Consider the following 20,090-nt stretch of genomic DNA (forward strand, 5'->3'; position numbering starts at 1 on the left):
TGATTTGAACAATGAAAAAAAAAAGATTCCTTGACTAACAAGTATGACCAGATTTCTTCTGGTTTGTTTAGCCCTAGTGATGCACCGATGTGAAAATTGCGGCCGATACCGATATTAATATTGCTGTAATGGCCGATACTGATATTTACCGATATCGATATCTCTGTATAGAAAACAGGTTTTTATGATAATCAAATAAAGAGCTATTTTCCAAAACACTTTTTTTTTTTTACTTTTGTAATTTATTTTCAGAAATGACTGATATTGGGCACCTTTACCTGTGTGCAAAATATGTCATCAGATTTTCAGAAGAAAAAAAATTATATTTATATAAAAATACATTTTTATAAAGGATACAAGTGTGTCCTGAATTCACACTATGAATAAGCCTACCCTGAGTATTCTCAATAAACATCTAACTCACTTGAGACCAAGTCTCTGTATTCTATGAACATTGTGCAACAGTTCAAAACTTTAAAGTACAGTACTGTCCTACTAAGGCAAAAGACCTTAACTTCTATTTTATAGCACAATGTTATAACACTTAAAATGTAAGCAATATTAACCCTATTAGACTTACTATGATAAAATTGGCTTCACATGTATAAACAAGAAGTTGAAGTAGTGAGAATATTTGGAACGTCCTGTATGAACAAAATGACATCACGGAGTATGTTTTTATGTTTCCACTGTTCGATCGCGCCCGCGCCTCTCTCTCACACAGCGCGCCACACACACACACATACACACCATATTCCAGCATTGGGTAATTCCAGCGTTATGGATGTGACATTTGAACTCATAATGACAGGTGAAATGTCTCAGAAAAAAAAAAACTTCTTACAATATTTAAATTGGAAATGCATATTCTCAGAGCACCCAATCTGGGGAATTGACAGGCAAAATATGTTTTTTTTAAATATATTTAAGCACCCCCAAAAAAGGAAAAATATGCATGCGTTATGGATGTGACGGGAAATGACAGAGTTTTTGGTATACTGTTCGATTTCCTTTAAAGTCTGTGAACTTTTAAATTCAATGTATAAATATTGCTATCCACATGATGAAGGGGTCTTAGCTGAACATAAAAATATCAATGTTTAAAATATATATATTGTTATGAAGTGTATTATGAGGAAAAACCAACGTTATGGACGTGACAAAAACCCTGTTATGGATGTGACGCATCTGAAATACATAGAATCTATTTGATCAAGCAGATGTATATGTATGTATATGTATGTGTGAATATGTATGTGTGTACACACACAAACATAAAGTAGGTTGTTATATTGTCATGGTATCTTATCTGAGGTGATGACTCTGAGGTGACAAGGCTATTTGATATGACATTAATATAACTAGATTTTTATTCAATTTATTTTCCCCGATTGTGTGCGGTTTTTAGTATCATCTTACCATTTTATCCATCTGTCGTTGTGGTAGGCGTTTGGCTTTAAGATAACGCTATCTTCGAGCTGTCAAAACCTGAGCCTGAATGACAGGAAGCGCGAGCGAATTAGAGGGTGCCTGTTTCACACCTAAACCAATCAGGTTCCTTGCGCAATTGCAGGACGCCTCTCGACTAGGACGTGAATAGGCTATAAACACATAGACGGAACATTAAAGCAGAGACTATTACGGAAGACAGTCAAAATTAAAATACATTAACAATTAATGTTTGTCATATAGGAGTTCAAATCACAGGTTTCCTCCACAGTCAGGTGAACCGATGGACATTATTGTCCGTAGAGTCACTAGCAATCATGTAACGCCTACGTTTTTTGTATCTAAATGATCGCACGGTTTTCGGCCAGTTTATGGATTTTAAAGTAACAACAGGTAACTTTTCAACCTTCATAATACATTTCCAAGTCTCTTGTGATGGTACATCGACTTACAATAGTTTAAATGACACGTCTGCCATAGCCTGACGGGGTCTGTAGCGTTTTTAATTGTACTTTTAAACTTCGGGTTTCTGGTAGTAACCGGCGAACAAAGAGAACTACATAATTCGACTGCTTTACGGCATATACGTCACTTCCACCACCACCCCCACTTCCTTAAAGTCGGACGTGCGAACCAAATTTTATACAGTCATGGCCGAAGCAGCACAGAGAAAAAAGAAAGCAAAGGTTTTGTCGGAGGAAAGCAAAAAGAGAAAAAGAGAAAGTGATCGCATAAAAGGCAGAACGAGGATCAACACTGGGCCAGCTTTTTCTCGCTGGCGTGAGCTGGAAGAGGAGGAGGGGTTCCCGACAGATGCTGACTTGGCTGTCATGCTTTTGGACGAGTAAGTATATTGCGTGCATACTATCTCTTTGTTTTTTTGGCTGCTTGATTATGTTATGGAAGCTATTTTATCCTCCGTTTATCTTCATGAATGAAGTAATGATAGTAGAGTAGCGAATTATCAATCTGGTAGCTAGTAAACGCTATTCTCGTTCTTTTAGCATTCTCGTTCTGATTGGAACTTTGCAATCGATGAAATGCAAATAGCAAATGTTTGACCTAAAAAGTGTAGTCTACTCAACATGTACAAACAAAGGAGGAAGATAATAATATTATAATTGAGTTCATAGCTTCTCATTTGTTACATGTGTAAAGTTACTCGATTGTGTAATTTCCGATTATTGCTAGATACAGAGGCAAACGGGATTCTTGTCGCAATTTTTTCGGATGACTAATTTCCACCCTCATGTTGTTCTTGTGCAATACTTCTGTGTGATTGCATTGAAGTATCATATAGATTCAGAAAAACGGTAACCAATAGACTAGGCTACTATAATGACGCTGGCTTGTAAAAGTGATCATCGCGATCATTTGCCGTTATAAAAAAAATAAAACACATGAAATTATATTCATATGACATGCTGAAATATATGCCACTGTACCTGGGATGAAGACATTTCACACACGCGAGAACACCTGCATGTGACCTCCTCCTACAGTGTTCAGGGCTATCATGGTTGTCAACAAATGCACGTGCATGTAGGATGACAGTTTACGACAGTAGTAGAGGACAATACTGTTTCCCAATTGTAGGGGGAGCCCGAGAGCAAAAAACTACCTGTTGTTACTTTAAGTCACAGTCGCGAGTCAAAATCATCACATTTTATTTCGTATAAATATGATTTGACAAAATAATTGACACGCAATATTATTAGCCTATTATTATTTTGTCAGCGTGATCGTACCGAGCCTCTAGAGGGACGTGGTGGTGGAAAAAGCACATACAGATTACACAATCAGAGAGTTGCCTATTTCTTTTCGTTTTGATCTTTGCAATCTTTCTATAGATAGGCTATATTTTTGAGAGGCATAGCCTACGTTGAGTTTCTGTTATGAGACGTGCACAAGTTTATATATAAAATCATTTCTGTCTTGAAACAGATCACAATAGTCATATGCATGATTTAATATGAAGCGTCCGTAACGGTCACGTCCGTAACGCATTATTATGGTTGTTCAGAGCAAAGTAGTGAGATGAATTGTCTATCCTAATAAACATAAACATAATTTAGCTTTGTAAATAAAGTTTCAAGTTATTTGCATTTATAACTGTCATATTAAATAAACTAAACCTTTAAAACGTTATGGACGTGACAGTGCACTGAAGCGTCAAGACCTCTATTATAGCCCTTATAAATTCAACAGGCAGTGCTGTTATGACCAAATTAGTATATTTATTTCGCAGGCATGCCTCCATCTTTCTGCAAAATGCTTACTGTTAAAATAAAGTTTAAAAAGGGGGGTCTTTGATACCTTTTTTTGAAAGCATGAAATATGGCTGGTTGAAAATGTAATTTAAGCATTGTTGCTCACCTCATATCTGGTGGATAAACAAGGCAATTTTCTTAAAAGTTTTGTTAAAGCACATTAATACAGTATTTTACAGACCTAAATGGACAACTTAAAAAGGGTTTTGTTCTTTTGGTTAAAACTTTATTTTTCTCATGGTAAAGATGACCTTTGCATGGAATTGCCCCATTGCAATCTTGACGTCGCAGCCTGTCACAGAGCTTCAGAGCTAAGGCAGGGCTACAGATTAGGTGTCCCTAAAGAACTGTATCTAGTAGTTCCGCGTTGTAATGGGTTTGCTTTCTTGTCGGTTGTTTAACATGGATTTTAACCAGGGTTCAACAAGAGGTATGCTCTAAATTACTACATTCCTGCTGTTGGTGTATAATGGGTGTTTCGTTGCGGCTACAACCGACCAACTCGCGTAGTTTTCAGTCAGTAGACTGTCATTGACAGGCGAGAGCTAGCATTTTATTTCAGTTGTAGCCTACATGTAGCCCTGTATTACGGGCTGTGAATTAAGATATCCTACAAGCCTGCTCTAATGCAACGCTTGTTACTAGATAAGTTGTTGATTATGGCTCGAAACCTGTTTGTGTTTAGTTTGTGAAGTAGCATCGCTAGCTAAAGGCTACCGCTAGCTGTTACTGGATTTTAAAGATTATCTTTTTTATGCACCGTGTCGTGTGTTATTCTTACCTTGATCATTTTCATTTTCACCATCATTTTCCCCCGAGAATATGCCATTATTCAATAATCTAACAAAAGCAATCACCGTGAAACCACATGTAACGTGTGTGTCTGAGGTGATTTAATTGCTACATCATAACCCCGTAACTCCAGCGCGGCAATACTTTGATGGTCGGTCAGAACAATGCAGAGTGCCGTAACTTGCGCCTCCAGCACCTGCTTCAGCACATTATGTGTGTAATGTATGCGCTCGTGCAAAAACAAACATCCCCGCCCCCACTTAAGCCTACACACACGTCAAACACACAGGAATGATTATCGGCCTGTTCACATCGGCCCTATTTTGACATCGGAACAATACCGATGTGTAAAAAATTGACCATATCGGCCGATATGATATCGGTGGCCGATATATCGTGCATCACTATTTAGCCCTTAAAGTAATTCTGGCAGATACTGTATTTAACTGATTAATAATTTTCATCTTATGACCAATAAGTGATATTAGCCAATAGCACAATTTTGCATTAATAAATAAAAACTAAATTCAATCGTTTTACATGCTACAAGTTATTTTAGGGCATTAGTTTAGTTTATTAGTTTATAATGACGTGGACAGTCCCTTTTGATAAAAAAAGAGCAGCTTTAGCCTGTACGGCTAATTTCCAGCTGTAGTCCCCGGCCAGTTGTCAATAGGCATACATCAAATAAAATACATTACAATTATATTTACAACAGGACTAAGCAACAAAAAATAGACATACTAAGCATGTGGCACACAATTGAGACAAACGTAAACAAACATGCGCAGATTGCAAGGACATTAAAAAAAACGGGAAAAAACAGTTCATGCAATAAAACAATACAAATCGACACAAAGAATAATCACACAAAGCCCACACTGAAGTACATGCAAGACATAACATTGAGGCAGGCAGCAGAAATCAAGTGACAGTAGCATGACCATGTCACATCATGTACACATCACAACTATCAAATTAATGTGTGCAGTTGTAATTGTCGGACAGCCAGTGTTTAAGGTGTATAGTAAAGGTGGCATACGTAATGCATGTCTGTTTGCAGTTTGCATTATAATAAAATGTATGAAAATAGATATTCATTTTTGATTTGATAAAGATTATACTTAACAGTGTTATCCAATCATTTTTTTTAATAATAACTAAGTGTTAGATGAAGAAAATTTAATTTAAATGCAAACGGCTGGAAATAAGCATACACAAATATCAAATACTAATATTTAAACAAATTAGTCAATGACTTGTATAGGACCAATACGCCATACACTCCTAGATTAAATATGGAAGACTTTTATATTCTAAAACAGGAGCAGGTGGAACCAATTTGAAACAAGCAAGTAGAGATGCACCAATTGATCGGCTGGTGATTGGAATCGGCCGATTTTCACGTGATCGGCCATGATCGGCGACCGGCCGGTCAGTCTGACATATGCCGATTTTTTTTTGCCGGTCAACTGCACTCGGGCGCCGCATGATTAACATTGCGCAAAATCAGCATCACACGTGCACACAGAACGCACATGTTGGAAACCTCGTGAATTATGGCCGTTTCACACCGCAAGCGTGAGCAGCGCAGGGTTTTTTTACCCCGGCGTGGATGTTTATCAATGAGTGTATTCACACCAAGAGCAGGAGCAGCGTGTGCGTCGAGCAGGAGCGTCGCGTGAGCAGCAGTGAAGCGGGGTTTCGGTGCAGAGTCTATTTTTGCTGCGCTGCTCGCGCTCAATTAAAGTGATTGTTTAGCCTGGCTGGACATGTGGCAGATGAGAGAAGAACTGTTTGCGAAATAAAACTTGCCATTGATGAACAAGTGATTGCAATAGGCTGTGTGTGTGTTTTGAGAAACATATTTATACTGCAAGGCTATATTTATTTTATTTTTATTTGCTATTTATATATTATTTTATTGCCATTACCTGTTTTCATACAGACGTTTAGTTTCGTAAATAAGTAAATATATCACTTTTTTTTGTTGAATATATGGAAATGAAAATGGTATCTTCCATACCATATCACTGCATTTAGATATGTGTGAATTTCCCACACCAGGGTTAATAATTTATATAGTTTTATTTTATTTTATTTGTTCAAAAAATGTTCTATGTTCTATGTAAAATGTTCTATTAAAGAAAAGATAGAAAATAAATATTTGTGTTTGCTGTAAAGTGGTTAGAAAAAATGAAATCGGAATCGGCTAAAATCGGTATCGGCAGGCCAAACTCATGAAAAATCGGAATCGCCCTAGAAAATTGTAATCGGTGCATCTCTACAAGCAAGCATACATTATAAAGAGATGCACGACAGACCACATCAAATACTGGCCAATGAGCACATTCCCTGGCACAGGCCGACCCGACGAAAGCTCTGGGTCGAGGGAGTCATTTATCCAGAGAGTATACAGAGTAGCTATACGAGCCTGGAGCAGAAAATGGGGGAAGGGACAGTGGGACACTAAAAACATAACCACTGCCCTCACTTATTCACCAGGAGGGAGGGGTGTCTATGGAAACTATTTCCTCCGGTACCAGTCTCAGAACACTGGTACAACATACACGTGTCATCCACACACATTTCCGAGTGGCTGATGAACTTAAGACATATCTGTAATTGAATCTAAGTTGCACTTTTGTCTTCTACTGGCTGTGGTTAGCAGTCGGTGCCAGTTACCACACGGCTGCAATACAAGGCGAGCAAAGGCCATGAATGAATCCAGAAGACAAGCCCTCCATTGTGTGCAAGAATAAACCAACATACAATTGGCGGCCGTATCCAACAACACAATTAAGACATCAAATGCAAAGTCACCTCCAGAGCTTTAAACCACAATCGATTAAATGTCATGCAACATAGGCAGAGTAGGGCACAAAAATAAAAAAGCATTCAAGAAAATCTAAACCATGTTTTACTAAAAGCAATGTCATATGACCATGTACAGCAATGTAACAGTAAAATCAATGAGTAATGCTACAAGCAAAAGGGTCAATGCCACGTGAGCAATGCAGCGATTATTGCTAAACGTTTTGCTGTAGGGGACATGAACCCCTCCCATAGTGGCACAAATTAATATGGGCAACAGCTTTAACAATATTACAACCAGGGCCTAAAATTAAAACTCTCCAAGTGCCAAATGAGAGTAAAAATCAGCGTTGGGGAGTATATGAAATGGGGTCACTCGCCAGATGGCCTGTAACATTTTTATGAATTCTAACAAATGCGTGAACATGAACAAACGGGAACAAAGCTCGGAACAGTAGACGGTTCAGCGCAGCATCGTCACGAAAGTTTAAGCCTTGACAATTTAAATATTCAAGCACAAGATGATGCAAAAGGGAGCTCATTTCGTTATTCACGCGCAGATGTAAAATAATAACAATTACAATTTTAACAATATTTCAAGTGTAATCTTTCTTTTTTTAAAGTATACATTTTATCATACATATTTCAAAGTTAAGGATTCAAACACTATAATAACATCTTAGTTGAGGAGTTTATTTTTGACAAAACATACTGGCTCACAAAAGCTTATTTGATGTCTATTTTACAATAAAAATTGTATAATCTATCCAAAACAAGTCAACGAAATGTCTTTCATATTTCGTCTGAAACAGTAAACAAAATTGTGCATCTGTGCTGTTCATTCATTCACACACAGGCATGCGATTCATATTAAACAGTCTTTTTGCGAGCTGTAGTAAACAACAGCACCCATCTGTGCCGTTAATTCATTCACACACAGAAACACGATTCATATTTCAACAGTCTTTTTGCGGTTTACAGCCCCTATTCAATGTCGCGATTAGAACAAAGAATAAAAAACGTACTATTAATCCGCAGCTGAAACCAGCACTTCTGAGGTAAATGTCTCAGGATTATTCCCCACAGCCTCGCAAAACGACATAGTACATTAATCTGATTAAACTTGGTGTGTTTTATCGATTTGATGTGTGCTCATGCCTGGGTGAATAGTATTCGCTGAGTTTTAAGTTTCGAGACGTGCTCCAGAAAAAAAGTTCGCGGAGACCGAGAGCAAGAAAGCACACCCTGTTTATTTTCTTTATTTTACAAATGCACAATGTTTGATTTTGATTGTAAGTGGACACATGAAAAAGTAGGCATTTAACAGTTTATTTTTTCATATTTCTTAAGTCTGTATGACCAGAAATGACGGAGTATTTTAAAGGGGTGGTAAAACACGATTCACTTTTCTAACTTTAGTTAGTGTGTAATGTTGCTGTTTGAGCATAAACAACATCTGCAAAGTTACAGCGCTCAAAGTTCAAAGCAAAGGGAGATATTTGCTTTTAAAAAATTCAATTTCTAAGGACTACTGCAAACAGGACTTCGTTTGGACTTCACGACATTCCTCGGGAGTTGCTGATGTCAGCATATCCCATTATTTACATAAACCCCTCCTCCGAGAATACTTAAGCGGGGCGAGGCCATTTTATATTGCTGTTTTGAAGAGGAGTTAACGCAATGCCGTCGAAACGCTGCTGTTATTTTCATCTGGATTGCAGGTCCACTTTGTTCAGCCTTCCTAGGGACGAGGGACGCATGCCTATTTTTAACTCGTACCCTCATAATTATGACCCAAATCTTGCTCTCTGTACTGAACATTTTACGGAGGAAAGCTACCACAATCTTCGCGAGCTCAATGCATGATTCGCACATCGGCTTGTTCTGAAAGATGGAGCAGTCCCAACTTTAAAAACAGAAGCTTTTGTTTACGAGCCACAACCTGTAAGTATGATTTATTTTTTGTCGATGTGTTTTCCTGTAATAGCTCATATTGTTAATTGTACGTTGTAGCAAGGAAGTAAACAAATGCCAATGCTGTTTGGCTCTGCTGGTTTATTAAATGCTCATTCATACTTAACGTTATCTGACAAACACCTAACGTTACAAACTTTTTTTTAATCTCAACAGCGAACTTGGAATTAGTGTAAATTATTCTTTGATTAGAGCTTTTATTTTTATCTACATACTTGTTTATCTACAGGCATGCTAATTAAACATGGTTCTGTGTTTGATTTGGCAGCCGATGTTTAGTGTTCATTTTGGGTTAATAGTTCTGTCGACAGATATTAGTCTATAATCGTTCTAAAAATACAAAAGTAACCGTGCCATACAGTCAGTAACGATCACTATAGATCCGCAGTCTTTACTCAAAAAAATCCCTTTTTCGGACTCTAGTATAATTTGTTAGAACGATTATATGAAATTCTTGTTTATGAAGCTTATTTTGTTGTAATTCTATAATAGTTAGTACAATTAAATAACAGCGTATCTAAAAAGTAATGAGAGAACAACAAAAAACAAACCTTTCTGAAACGTCATTCAACAGCCGTTCTTGAACAGGTTCTGCTCGATCATCTTCACTAACGTTTCCCCGGGTCCGATTGGTTTTATTGACGCCATTGTTTATAATACACCATAGCACAAACTACCATAGCAAACTACCGGTAAAGGCAAGGGGCAGGACGTTTCCGGGAAACGTGCACTAGAGTTAGCGAATCACAACACACTGATCCAGCTAACCAATCTGAGCCCATTGCGTAGTTTTGAGGGACTGGCTTCATAGAACCAGGAAACCATCAGACCGTTTTGACAAGGAGGGGCAGAGCAGTGTAGAATACAGGTAAAATATATGAAAAAAAAACGAAGCATGAACACATGTTACAGTGCACCCCACAAATACAATCAAGCCTTCGAAAAAATGCGTTTTACCACCCCTTTAAGTCTATTTTGCTGCTATGTAAAAAAAAAAATCGAGCAAAACGTGCCGACGCGTTTGCCGACCCCAGGGGGTTAAATTAATTTGTCATACTCAATGTAAAAATAAGGAAAATGAGCATGCACAAAAAAAAATCTCAAATCAGCCAATACCAATACATTTTGAATGGTAATAACTGATACCTATATGGTAACAATATATCCTGCATCCTTAACTAAATCAAGTTCATGGTTAACACAGTAAAAAGATTTGTGGACAACAGTGTTTCTCTGGAGCCATTTCTGAATGCAGATAAACCCAGTCATTCTGCTGCTCTTTTGGGAGTATCAGTCGGTGATCTGCCTGTAATTACAAACCATTCATAAATCACCAGCAGAAGGATGACATGCTTCTGTGAGGAACTCTACAAACATGGCTAAAGTATCCATGCCAGCTGCTGCTGTACAACTGCGGGCTCATTCAATTCTGGGCTGTAAAAAGACTTCTCCGCATTGAATTGTGTTTTGTGCATAAACCATGATTATGTGGCAGAGTAAAGAGAATTATTGATGTTCTTCATTGTCGCCATGGTACCCTGCTGCACTGGCTGAGAACTGGAACGATAAGAGAAAGGAGCTGCCGCCCTCTACTGGACGCCAGTGCAGGCTACAACCGGTTGCACCTAGATGGTTTACACAATGCTAGAACGACAATAATCTATAAACAGCAATGAAGAAATGTCAACGCTCCAACATGTGAATGCAAAATAGCCGTCTCATATTTCAGCTTTCCCAGGGTAATTCCTCCAAAAGCAGGATTACTATTCAGTGTGAAGGCCCCCTGAAGAAACCCCTGCTTCACTCCCTCCCAATTGTCTGGCCCTCGACACCATGCCAATCTATTTTCTCATTCTGTGAGCGCTCCATTATACCCTTAATCCCAAACACAGAGGCACAGAGATCTCCGACACTGTCGCACCACCCCACCTTCTGTCCCTATACTACAAGGCGCTATTCAGCATTCCCACCAGTTTTTTTAGTCTTTCACTGAGCCTTGATACAGTTTAAAATGAGAAATGTAAAATATGTAAAAGGGAACACCACTGCGAAGAAGCCAAATCTATTCAGTAGAGATAAGTAAAGTTTTCTTTCCCACATCAAAAGATGTCGCAAGTAGGAAGGCGCAACTGCTTCTTTTTTGACATCTAGCACCATAAGCGTCATGTTCTAAAATGTAGTCCGGTTAAAAATAGTTCTTTAAAAACACCATGTCTATCTGTTTTTGAAAGGGAGAATGTGTCCTGTGAATGCCCTCTAATCCTCTCTAGATTGTTGAGCTCTGTTACTGCCTCACACCGAAAGTCATGCACAGTTCTGACCCAAGCTGTCACATTTCTCTACCCTAGTGGTTCCCACCCTTTTTCTCAGGGGACACAAGTCATATGCTTCACGAGTCATGTGTTTCACAAGTCATATGCTTCACAACCATACCTTTAAAGTAAACGTATGTGTAAATAGGCAGTTGAAAAAGATAAAAGTATTATTAGAAAATTTGCTTAAAGGAGAACTCCGGGCAATTTTTAAGTTAATCTTGATCGTTAGAGCTTTGTGAGTACTGACTATAGAAAAAAAAACAAACCGGATTGGTGCTTGCTACGCGGAGCTGCGACCGAGAATGCCCAGAGCTCCCACCCAGCTAAAACGGCAGCTATGGGGGCATCGACATAAAGAGCGTTTTTGAGCCTCTTAACAGACACAAAATGCAATTAAAATGTCTGTCCAACATGAACAGGGACCCTACATGTGAACAAGATGCGTTTAGCAACTTAGCCATTGTTTCAACTCACCTAAATAGTCTTTTAGACGGCAAGCTGTAGTCTCGCGCTGCAGTCCCGTGCTGTAGCCGGAAAAGGTAAACAATGTCCAGGTGGGAGGAGCGTTGATCATGTGCGACGAGTCTTGGTACATGGAATGGCATTTTTCTTCAAACGGCCCCGCTGTGTTGAGTGTGTGTAGTCATCCTTGCCAAAGTGTTCACTGCAAATGCGGTAATCTTTAGCGCGTAGTACTTCTACGGGAGTTTGCACATCAAGTTGAAATACAACTAGCCACAAACTGCAGAATCTAGAGGTCATGGAAAGGAAGACGATGAAAATTTAAGCTCTTATATTTTCGCATTCTGTTGTCACAATTCGGAAAGGCACAAACACGAACCATTTCTTCTTCACTTGTAAGCAACTCTGATCATAACTCGTCGCACATGATCAACGCTCCTCCCACCTGGACATTGTCGACCTTTTCCGGCTACAGCAAGGGACTGCAGCGCGAGACTACAGCTTGCCGTCTAAAAGACTATTTAGGTGAGTTGAAACAATGGCTAAGTTGCTAAACGCATCTTGTTCACATGTAGGGTCCCTGTTCATGTTGGACAGACATTTTAATTGCATTTCGTGTCTGTTAAGAGGTTCAAAAACGCTCTTTATGTCGATGCCCCCATAGCTGCCGTTTTAGCTGGGTGGGAGCTCTGGGCATTCGCGGTCGCAGCTCCGCGTAGCAAGCACCAATCCGGTTCGTTTTTTTTTCTATAGTCAGTACTCACAAAGGTCTTACGATCAAGATTAACTTAAAAATTGCCCGGAGTTCTCCTTTAAGGCCCCTTTCCACTGCACACAACATTCGGACACGACTGTCGGAATTCGCCCCCTAGTTGCAGTCGCACAGAACTTTCATTACAATCATACACGGCAACAAGGGAGAGAAGTTGCAGTCTCTGAATACAAATAATAGCCGATTTCCAAATAGACGCCTGTCTCTTTTACACGCCTGGTGTGGCGACAGGTTTGGGTAAATAAAGGCCGGTCTCAAATAGAGGCTTGCTCTCTCTCCCTCGCGCATATTAATCAAAATCAATTGTCACGATAGTGGAGCATTTGGAGATTTTTAGAGATTAGAGACTCTAGGAACAACATCTCAATGAACAACATCTCAACACTAAATTATAAAGGCCTGTCTCATATATATGCCTGTCTCAAATACAAGCCGGTGCAGTTCAACGATTTGGGAAAATAAAAGCCCGGGCTATTATTTGAAGTTTTACGGTATATATATATATATATATATATATATATATATATATATATATATATATATATATAATTCATAATTTTTACTTATTAATAACCATATATTTTTTAAAAGTATTCAGTGTTTCGGATCATGTTTTTTTTATTAAGTATTAATACATTTCAACTTCGCATTTGATTGGAATACATCACATCTGGTCGGCTGGTCGCATACGGTCTATTCACAGAAGTTCAAATATTTAAACGGATCCAAAGCTCAAATCAGATCCGAATTTTACACATACGCATATGATCGGAACTCCTCGCAGCTCCCGTACGATTCTCCATTGGCAATGAATGACTTCCGGTCCGACGGCTGTCGTTTGTCGTGTGCAGTGGAAAGGCGGCTTTATTATTTGCTTATGCTTGCATTTTTTCAATGTTAAATAAGCATTGATTTTATGAATTGCTAAATAAAAAACTGCAGACTTTGAGTCTGTCATGTCCATTTGTTTTTATCACAGCCAGTTCGTTGAACAATAACAATTTTTATTCAGTTTGATATTTTGTCATGGTTCTTGCAGCTAGATGGAGCTCAACAGAATTGAACAGAACACAAGGGACATGAAATACATTTTAGTTTAGGTTTAGTTTAAACTGCTTTTAATGGAAATTTGAACTGAAAGAGAAAAAAAACACCCTTATTTTTACCATCTATGAAAGACATGTTTATTAGCCTGGATTATTTAAAAGTGATGAGTAAAATCATTACCTTCTCAAAAATCAAATACCCTCAAAGTATTTCCCCAAAATAACTGTGGTGGAAATTTTAAACTGTATATTAAACCAACCATGTTTCTAACATCTAACCTTATCTAACATACTAACACTTTGAAACACCATGTACTAAAACGTTCTGTTCTGTGATTTTGAATGTTGTTGTAGTATAAATAACAAATATGGGAAATGAACCTAGACAGATGTCTAAACTTGAAACCTTGTTATTAGTAATACACAAAAACAGATTTTGCTCTTACCTCGTAACAGAAAGGTTTGCATATGAAGAACCAATCAAATTCATGTCATTTTGCCATACCTCCCTATTCTATAAAAACTGTTGTATCCGTGTTAACTGGTGGGATACTCAATGGAATTTGTCTGAGGTCCTCCGGCACAGCTTAAAGCTTCTTCTTGGGAGAGATGCTACGAGAATTGCTCGAGTACTCTCCCGGCCGTGATTAAAGCATTTAACTGACATTTGCTGTTTGCAAAAGTCTGTTTGTCGATTATTCCTGCGCAGGAACCAAGTTAGATAAGGAAGCAAGTTAGATAGGGAAGCAAGTTATTTAGCAAAACACTAGAGACCTTACCACCAAGTGATAGTGTGGAGCGAGTTAAGAGCACTAGAGACCTTACCACCAAGTGATAGTGTTCGATAGGGAACGAGACGTCGTTCGACTCTTAGGCGGGGTTAGATTGTTGTCAACCTGCGCGTTCAGAGGCAACTCAACTGAGTATAATTTAGCGAAACACTAGAGACCTTACTACCAATTGATAGTGTTCGATAGGTTCAGGTGTCAAGGACACTCGGTTCAACCTAAGTCAGGTTTAGGGAAAAATCTACCACATAACAAAAAATAACAACAAAAATTAAAATGAGGCCAAATTTTGGTCTATTAGTGTTTAGCAATTACTAAACTTCATCAGGGTGAATTTCTGACTCTGAAAAATATATACACTGATGAGTCAAAACATTATGACCAGTCACAGGTGAAGCAAATATCATTGATCATCTCCTAATGATGTCCACATATTAAAAGATAAGTTCACTTCAAATTTATTTTCAATTCTGTATGAATTTATTTCTTCTGCTGAACACAAAAGAAGATATTTTGAAGAATGTCAATAACCAGACAGTTGATGTACCCAATTGGCTTCCATAGTATTTAATTATTTCTTTTAGGAGTGTGATGCTCTGGGCAACGTTCTACTGGGAAACCCTGGGTCTGGCCATTTATGTGGACGTAAATTAGACATGTGCCACCTACCTAAACATTGTTGGAGACCAAGTACACCCCTTAATGAGAATGGTGTTCCCTGGTGTAAGTGGCCGCTTTCAGCAGGATAATGCACCCTGCCAAACTGCACATTGTTAAGGAATGAATTGAGGAACATGATGAAAAGTTCAAGGTGTTACTGTGGGCTCCAAATTCCCCTTAATGCGCATGTGAACGCCATCAGCGTCTATCACAGGTTCACGTTTAAAGTCTGTTTAGAGAGAACGGTGTCGTCTTAGCGGCCCCTAATTTAACAACAAATGATCATTTAGACGGAAGTGAATCAATCAAAACTAACTTTAGCTGGAAAAAACATTTTTCAAGAGCCACTATAAAACCAAACCAATCTTTGTTACCTTAAATTATATGTTTATCTCTGTAAAGCTGCTTTGAAACAATCTACATTGTTAAAAGCGCTATATAAATGAGGATGACTTGACTTGACTTATCTCAATCCAATTTAGCATCTGGGATGTACTGAGACACTGTTTATTATGCATATATAATATTCAGTATGTATGTATGTATATATATATATATATATATGTGTGTGTGTGTGTGTGTGTGTGTGTGTGTGTGTGTGTGTGTGTGTGTGTGTATATGAAGATGGATGTCATCTAAATAAGTGCAAACTCTAAAACCGGTGTCTCTCAGTGTGACACGATGCTGGACTAAAGTGAAGAGATTGAAATAGATGCAACAAATACACTCTCTTGCCATAACACTAAGTCTTTGTCACGCTTCTGGCACAGTTTCAGTTGAGATACAATTATGATATAGCGATGCATCATGACTGAATTGTGACATGTATCGAGATGTAATGTATGGTGAAGTAGCTGAGGATGCCCAGCCCTAGTAGAGGAAATAGTCATCTGCAAGAGTGCTACTGCAGGTTTGAGAGGGATGTTATATCACATTGATCCTCACTTTTCAATTCCATGGAGCCTTGCATTAGAGACACGCTGCTGTTCCTCTCCCAGCTGTGGCACTCTGGTGTTATCTGCACACCCTTGACATTTTATTGCACACTAACTGCACACTCGCATGCACAATAGAATTTAACCTCCCATTTTGCCTCATTTTCAACACTGTCCCTTTCAAGTCCAGTTTACTGCCACTCTGTAGTTGAAGCAGGTTTACTGTTATTAAAGGTCTTAAGATCTTACCTGTATTGTCCCAAAGTCAACATTTTCATAGTGGAAGTGGGCACATTCGGCTAACTTTGGGAAGTGGCCCTTGGTGAATGAGAGTCTGAAAAGATCACAGATCGATAAGTTTAATATTCAGCTATTGGAAACATGAGGATAATATAGAAACCTTTGTGACTTTGGGTGTATAAATGTTCGACACTTACTTTTTAACATTCTTCACCTTCATACTGGCAGTGCTGCTGCAGGAGCGCATGAGAGGCTCAGAGGTCAGCTCTGGGATTTCAGCACTTCGTGCCTGAAAGAGAGATCAGCATGTGATCAGCTAAAGGCAAAAAATAAGGAAACCCTAACACCTCCCCTACAGCCCTCTCTTCTTCTTTTTTTTACATTTTAAATTCAGAATTTTACAATAAAATGACTAATACACATGCATTATATGGGCAGGGGCTTGGCCCAAATGATAAAGCACTTGAATATAGTTTAACAGGACATGAACAGTCTCCTGCCAAATCTTTGTGCAAAGAGCAGCTCGAGAGAGACAAATCCCTGTCACACACAGTGTCATCCTTAAAAAGCACAGCACAGTATAATATGAATATAATTTAACACTACTGAGCACCTGTAGGCACCATAGAACAGATCTAGTGAGTAATGGAAGGAAATAAAAAGCTACAACAAGGTCAAAGACAGGTTAAACTGTTGTCTAGAAAGGCTAAGCGTGCGTCCAGCATCTGAATCTTTTGACAACTGGTATGCTTTATAATGCTCTTATGAATTCTCTTCAATTCCTTGCCAAATGAGAGACAGTCATCTGGCAAGGCCAACCAAAACATGCTAGTGATTCAAAATGCCCATGAAATATGAATAATGCTTTGAAAGCCTGGCTCTTAGAAGCCAGACACAGAATTATTAAGTCTCCTGACCATGGAGCCTTCAAATATGCCATGCGGCTGAACAGACCAGTTTCTACTGGTGTAAAACAAGGTGTGAAAGCTAGACTTGGTCTGGTCCATATCTAGTTCTGTTTCATTATTTGTAACACCCAGTCTGTTGATCATCACAGTTTCAACTTCACTATAAGTGACAGTGAAACTAGGTCACGACAGTGAAGAGACAACAGTGACTAGAGCTTGATGACCTAGACAGTAAAATGAACGAGTTAATGATAAAATTATACTTAATGTATCATAAGAGTGAGGCGATATGCAGTGAATCCCTTGATATGTCTTCGCTAATCTGTTTGTGCTCAAAACAATATCAGCCAACAGTCAGGTTACTATGGAGACAGTTTTTTTTATCAGCACCACTGAATACTAGTGAAATCATGAACTAATTCTGTAATGAACAAAGGCTGTGGACAGAACGTTATAGATGGTGTAGATCATCAAAGCAGTGAAATACAGTCATCTATTACTACTACACTCTCGCTCTCGAATACTCCATTCTAATAGGTCAACCTGGGTTATTCTGCGATATACTCTATGTCATCACTCATTGCAAAAGAGTCAGATGATGTGTTAGCTGCTTCCTGACAGGGTGTATTTTGACTGACTACATTATGCTTTACATATTTGATAGAAATTAATAATTTTATTTAGCATGCATGCAATATATTGGTTAAAAGTGACTGTTTTTAGAATGTTTTACATAATGATCACTAAACTGTATTATTGACCATTACCCCAGGCAACTGGTTTCCTCTCATATAAATCTTTAGTCTCCTTCCAAAAATATTTCTAAATAAAACTCAAATATACATTTCATGTCCATTCATTCCTTTATTTCATAATGCATGAATTATATAAATAATTCTGCTTAGAATCTGCTCTATAATGACCAGATCTACATTATTGCTCTGCAGGTATCTGACAAGAGCATGTTCCTATGTACAGATAATAACGTCTGTCTATGGCACTAATATGGATCCTGCATATAATAATTATGGCTTTCCCTACCAGCAATAACCAGTCAGTCTTTAATTTTCACAGCTTCAGGGTATGCTATTTGCTCTTTACTACTGCAATTGTAAACGTAGGGTGTGGGAGGGAGTCGCTGAATTTGTGCGAGACTAAGCACTTGGCTTCTCACCATTGCGCTGATGGTTTCCTCCCAGTCAGGTCGCTCTCGGGGGTGGATGCTTCTGGCAAGCTCTGGCACGATATCGTCTTCTTCCGGGTGCCGTCCAGGTCTCAGGCCCCTGAGGGGAGAGGATGGGATATATAGAGAGAGAAGCAGCAGGGTCAGTCTGATAGCCTGTGAACTAAACGGATATAGCCTGCTTTGCGCCTGCCTTTGAGAATTATGACAGCGGAGCCGAGTAGAATATCAGATAGGCAGAGTGACAGCAAAAATGACACGTCCTCTATGTAAGGTGGAAATTTAGAACATCCCATCCTTCACAAAGGTGTTAATGGCAGCATCATTTCAATTAGCCGAGATGTCGAAACTAATCACAGTGACACGAAAGGGAAAAATTATTATCCAGCATGCACAGCAGGGAATCAAAGTTAGATCACTTCAACAGCATGCAGGGATATCTGTCAATTTAAGTCGAGGGTATCTTCAGTGTTCTTTTGAAAATGCCTGCAGCTTAGAAAAGTAGATGCTGTTGATTTACTTTAAAAAGAACAGAAAAAAGTCATTTGGTCTAATGGGTGATATGAAAGAAAGCAAATAGATGTTATTTCCTTCCAACCATGATGAATGAGAGGGTGGGAGAGACAAAGCAGTCGTCTGGCTTGTCTCACATTGGCAAAATGACAAACCACAGCTGATCAGAGATGAAAAGCGCAGCGCGGTCAGTGGTACGGTTACACTTTCCAAAGTGGGGGATGTTCTGACAGAAAAGAGAAAATAGTTTCCATAAAAAGACATGGAATGAATTACATAAAGGTTATACGATATGGAATAAACCAATCTGGATTGCCTGGAAAATGGCTTTGAATGTTTATCCATCTACTTTAAGCAGAGACGCTTGCGTTGGAGTTTAATAAGTCACATAATCGATCATCTGGGTTTAAGGTTATAGAGTGCAATGACTATATTGACAGAAATGGGAGATTGATAAACATGCTGAAACAGTAAAAACATTCAACATTTAAAACATTAAAAAATGTTGATTCCGATTATTCCTCTGGCAAAGCATCAGAGATGCAGTGTAAACAACTAACAAGACTTCGCAGGGAATGAATGTTAAAACCAGGCTTATATGTGGTGAATAAACAAGATAATGACATACAGGTGGATAAAATGAGTGCTGATTCATTTTAGGAGTCCAGGCAGAGAATTATGGCAGATGTAGTTTGTGAGGGAATGACAATAATCTGATGTAGAGTGTCCTCTGGTGGCTCTCAAGGGCACTCCAGCTGGTGACCGTAACACACACATATACATCAGTACATACATATTAGAGCCCGACCGATATGGATTTTTGGGGACCGATGCCGATACCGATATTAGAGAGTAAAAAAAGCCCGATACCGATATATCGGCCGATATTATTTATGTGTATATTATAATACAGTAGCAATATTATTTATGTGTATTTTAGTACAGTATACCAGTCAAAAGTTTGGACAC

General features: G+C 38.6%; 1 protein-coding gene across 3 annotated transcripts in view; it reads right to left on the bottom strand.

The window, feature by feature from the left end:
- arhgap32b (Rho GTPase activating protein 32b) overlaps positions 1 to 20,090 on the bottom strand; it is a 174,894-nt gene that overhangs the window by 59,376 nt on the left and 95,428 nt on the right. For all 3 annotated transcript variants that reach the window (XM_077233165.1, XM_077233164.1, XM_077233163.1), the window contains exons 3-5: positions 18,600 to 18,708; positions 16,715 to 16,806; positions 16,527 to 16,611 (exon numbers count right to left, since the gene is read on the bottom strand). In XM_077233165.1, the coding sequence (XP_077089280.1) occupies positions 16,527 to 16,611; positions 16,715 to 16,806; positions 18,600 to 18,708 (286 nt within the window). The remainder of the gene's footprint in view (positions 1 to 16,526; positions 16,612 to 16,714; positions 16,807 to 18,599; positions 18,709 to 20,090) is intronic.

The sequence above is a fragment of the Siphateles boraxobius genome, unplaced genomic scaffold (genome assembly GCF_051911475.1).
Source record: "Siphateles boraxobius isolate OS27281-9 unplaced genomic scaffold, OSU_SipBor_1 18, whole genome shotgun sequence".
NCBI classification, from domain to species: Eukaryota; Metazoa; Chordata; class Actinopteri; order Cypriniformes; family Leuciscidae; genus Siphateles; species Siphateles boraxobius.